At 51.9% G+C, this 2,500-nt stretch overlaps 1 protein-coding gene across 1 annotated transcript in view; it reads left to right on the forward strand.

Moving 5' to 3' along the window:
• Positions 1 to 2,500, forward strand: part of fbxl17 (F-box and leucine-rich repeat protein 17) — a 94,158-nt gene that overhangs the window by 39,071 nt on the left and 52,587 nt on the right. The window contains 1 exon segment of the mRNA XM_084690723.1: positions 189 to 319. Coding sequence (XP_084546849.1) covers positions 189 to 319 — 131 coding nt within the window.

Genomic DNA, 2,500 nt, shown 5'->3' on the forward strand with positions numbered 1-2,500 from the left:
GTTAGATATTTATGTATTTTCTCAGTTTTTCTCCTCTCCACAGAGTTTGTGTGTGTGTGTGTGTGTGTGTGTCTCTGTGTTTGTGTGAGCGCGCGGTTTCTTTTGAATATTGGATTCTATGTAAGTATATATTAACATGTCTATGTGTGTCCCTCTCTCCCTCTGTGTGTGTGTGTGTGTGTGTGCAGCTTGGTAACCTCAGCAGCCTGGACCTGCGTCACATCTCAGAGCTGAACAACGAGACGGTGGTGGAGTTGGTGAGACGCTGCCGCCGGCTGGCCTCCCTCAACCTGTGTCTGAACTGGAGCATCAACGACCGGTACACACACACACACACACCTCCTGCTCGTCTATCTCTACTGAAGAGTCTAATAGAGAGTCGTGGAGAGTTGAATAGAGATTTGTTTGGAGCCATTGTCCAGTGTGAGATGAGGCAGAGAGGAGGGTCTCTATGAAAAGAGAATTCTCTCTTCTGGAGGGAGAGCAGAGGTCTCTGCAGAGCTGGCCAGGCTAAAACATCCCTCCTCCTTTTATCCATCCTCTCTGGTTTATTCATCACCTCCTTCCTTTCAGAGAGAGATTTTTCCCCCTGGTGACGTCCTCCTGGCCTTGAGAAGTCCCATGCAGGGAGGAGGGCCTCCCCGATAGGGGATTTACCACGAATAAATGTCTGTGGAGTGTGTGTGAGTGTGTGTGTGTGTGTGTGTGTGAGTACACACTGCCTCTAACCCTTCCAACTTGTTTGGATTGATTTCCTAATAACATTTACTTCTGTGGTGTGTGTGTGCCTTCAAATATGTGATTGAGGGGCGGGGAGGGGGGAGAGGAGATGGTGTTTGTGTGTGTAAATTGTTGAATCAGCTTTTATCTCCAGGTGCCATTTGGTTCCTGGTGAAAGAACATCACTGATAGAACACAGAAGGGGGTAAACCACCCTGGTCAATGACCCTCCCCTCCTCTACCCTCCTCCCCTCCCCTCCCCTCCCCTCTCCTCTCCTCTCCTCTCCTCTCCCCTCTCCTCTCCTCTCCTCTCCTCTCCTCTCCCCTCTCCTCTCCTCTCCTCTCCTCTCCTCTCCTCTCCTCTCCTCTCCTCTCCTCTTCCCTCCTTTTCCCTCCCCTCTCCCCTCCTTCCCTCCTCTTCCCTCCCCTCTCCTCTCCTCTTCCCTCCTCTTCCCTCCTCTTCCCTCTCCTCTCTCCCCTCCCCTCCCCTCCCCTCCCTTCCCCTGCCCTCTCCTCTCCCATCTCATCTCAGACAGAGATGGTGAAATGACAGGAAATGATGATGACCAAATAAGGGCTTCCTGCGGGCCAGCCGCCATCCAGCAGATTGAACCAGCAGGACGTCCTGTCTGGTCATCATCATTTCCTGCGGAGCGCGCTGACTTCCTGTCCGAGCTGTTTACGTCCCAGCGGCTGGAGGGGGAGACGGAACAAGGGAGGGATGGAGGACAAAGAGCTTCTAAAACCAGCATGGTTTAGATGAGAGGGTTCACTTTCAGTCTGTGTGTGTGTGTGTGTGTGTGTGTGTGTGTGTGAGAGTGTGTGTGTGTTCATGATACGGTCTTGGGCCTATCCCAGACCCCCTCTCTCACCATGTCGTGACAGCCTCATTTAAACAAGGACATCGATCGCCCCCCTCTCTCTCTCTTTCCACCCCTCCCTCCAACATTATCTGAATTTCTCCGTTGCTTATGAGAATCACAAATCATTTTTCCAAATAGGCTGTTATACATTTTTGTCGCCTCTCATATAACTCAAACTAGATGAAGGATGAATTTAGGCTCCATTTCTTTCTCTTTTTTCTCTCTTTTTTTTCTCTTTCTGCCCGTCTGTCTCTGTTTTCAAATGGGAGAGGAGGAGAGGAGGAGATGAGGAGGGGAGAGGATGTTGGAGGGGAGGGTAGAGGATGTTGGAGGGGGAGGGGAGAGGATGTTGGAGAGGAGAGGATGTTGGAGAGGAGGGAAGAGGATGTTGGACAGGAGGGGAGAGGATGTTGGAGGGGAGAGGATGTTGGAGTGGAGTGGAGAGGATGTTGGAGTGGAGGGAAGAGGATGTTGGATAGGAGGGGAGAGGATGTTAGAGGGGAGAGGATGTTGGAGTGGAGTGGAGAGGATGTTGGAGTGGAGGGGAGAGGATGTTGGAGAGGAGATATGGGAGGAGAGCCCCAGATGGAGGGAGTGTAATGAACTGGAGTTAAATGAATTTACCCACTTTAGTTTTTCTATAGAGCCCTGAGCCCCCCAGGTCTTGGGTGGGAGGTTCCCCCCCCCCTCCTCTCCTCCCCCCTCCTCCCCCCTCTCCTCCTCTCCCTACCTGTTTGTGGTACAGCACTTTAATTAGGCGACACTACAGAGGAAGTTAATTGCTATTATAGCCTCGTTCTGTGGAGGCTGGAGAGAGGAGCCTGTATTTGTATGCAAATGTCTGAATCCAGACCTCAGGCCTGGGGGCTAACTGGAGGGGGGGGGGGGGTTCAGTAGCAAGCAGAGAGGAAAGGAAA

Source organism: Hypomesus nipponensis, chromosome 24, assembly GCF_054491055.1.
Source record: "Hypomesus nipponensis isolate SF chromosome 24, ASM5449105v1, whole genome shotgun sequence".
Taxonomy (NCBI): Eukaryota; Metazoa; Chordata; class Actinopteri; order Osmeriformes; family Osmeridae; genus Hypomesus; species Hypomesus nipponensis.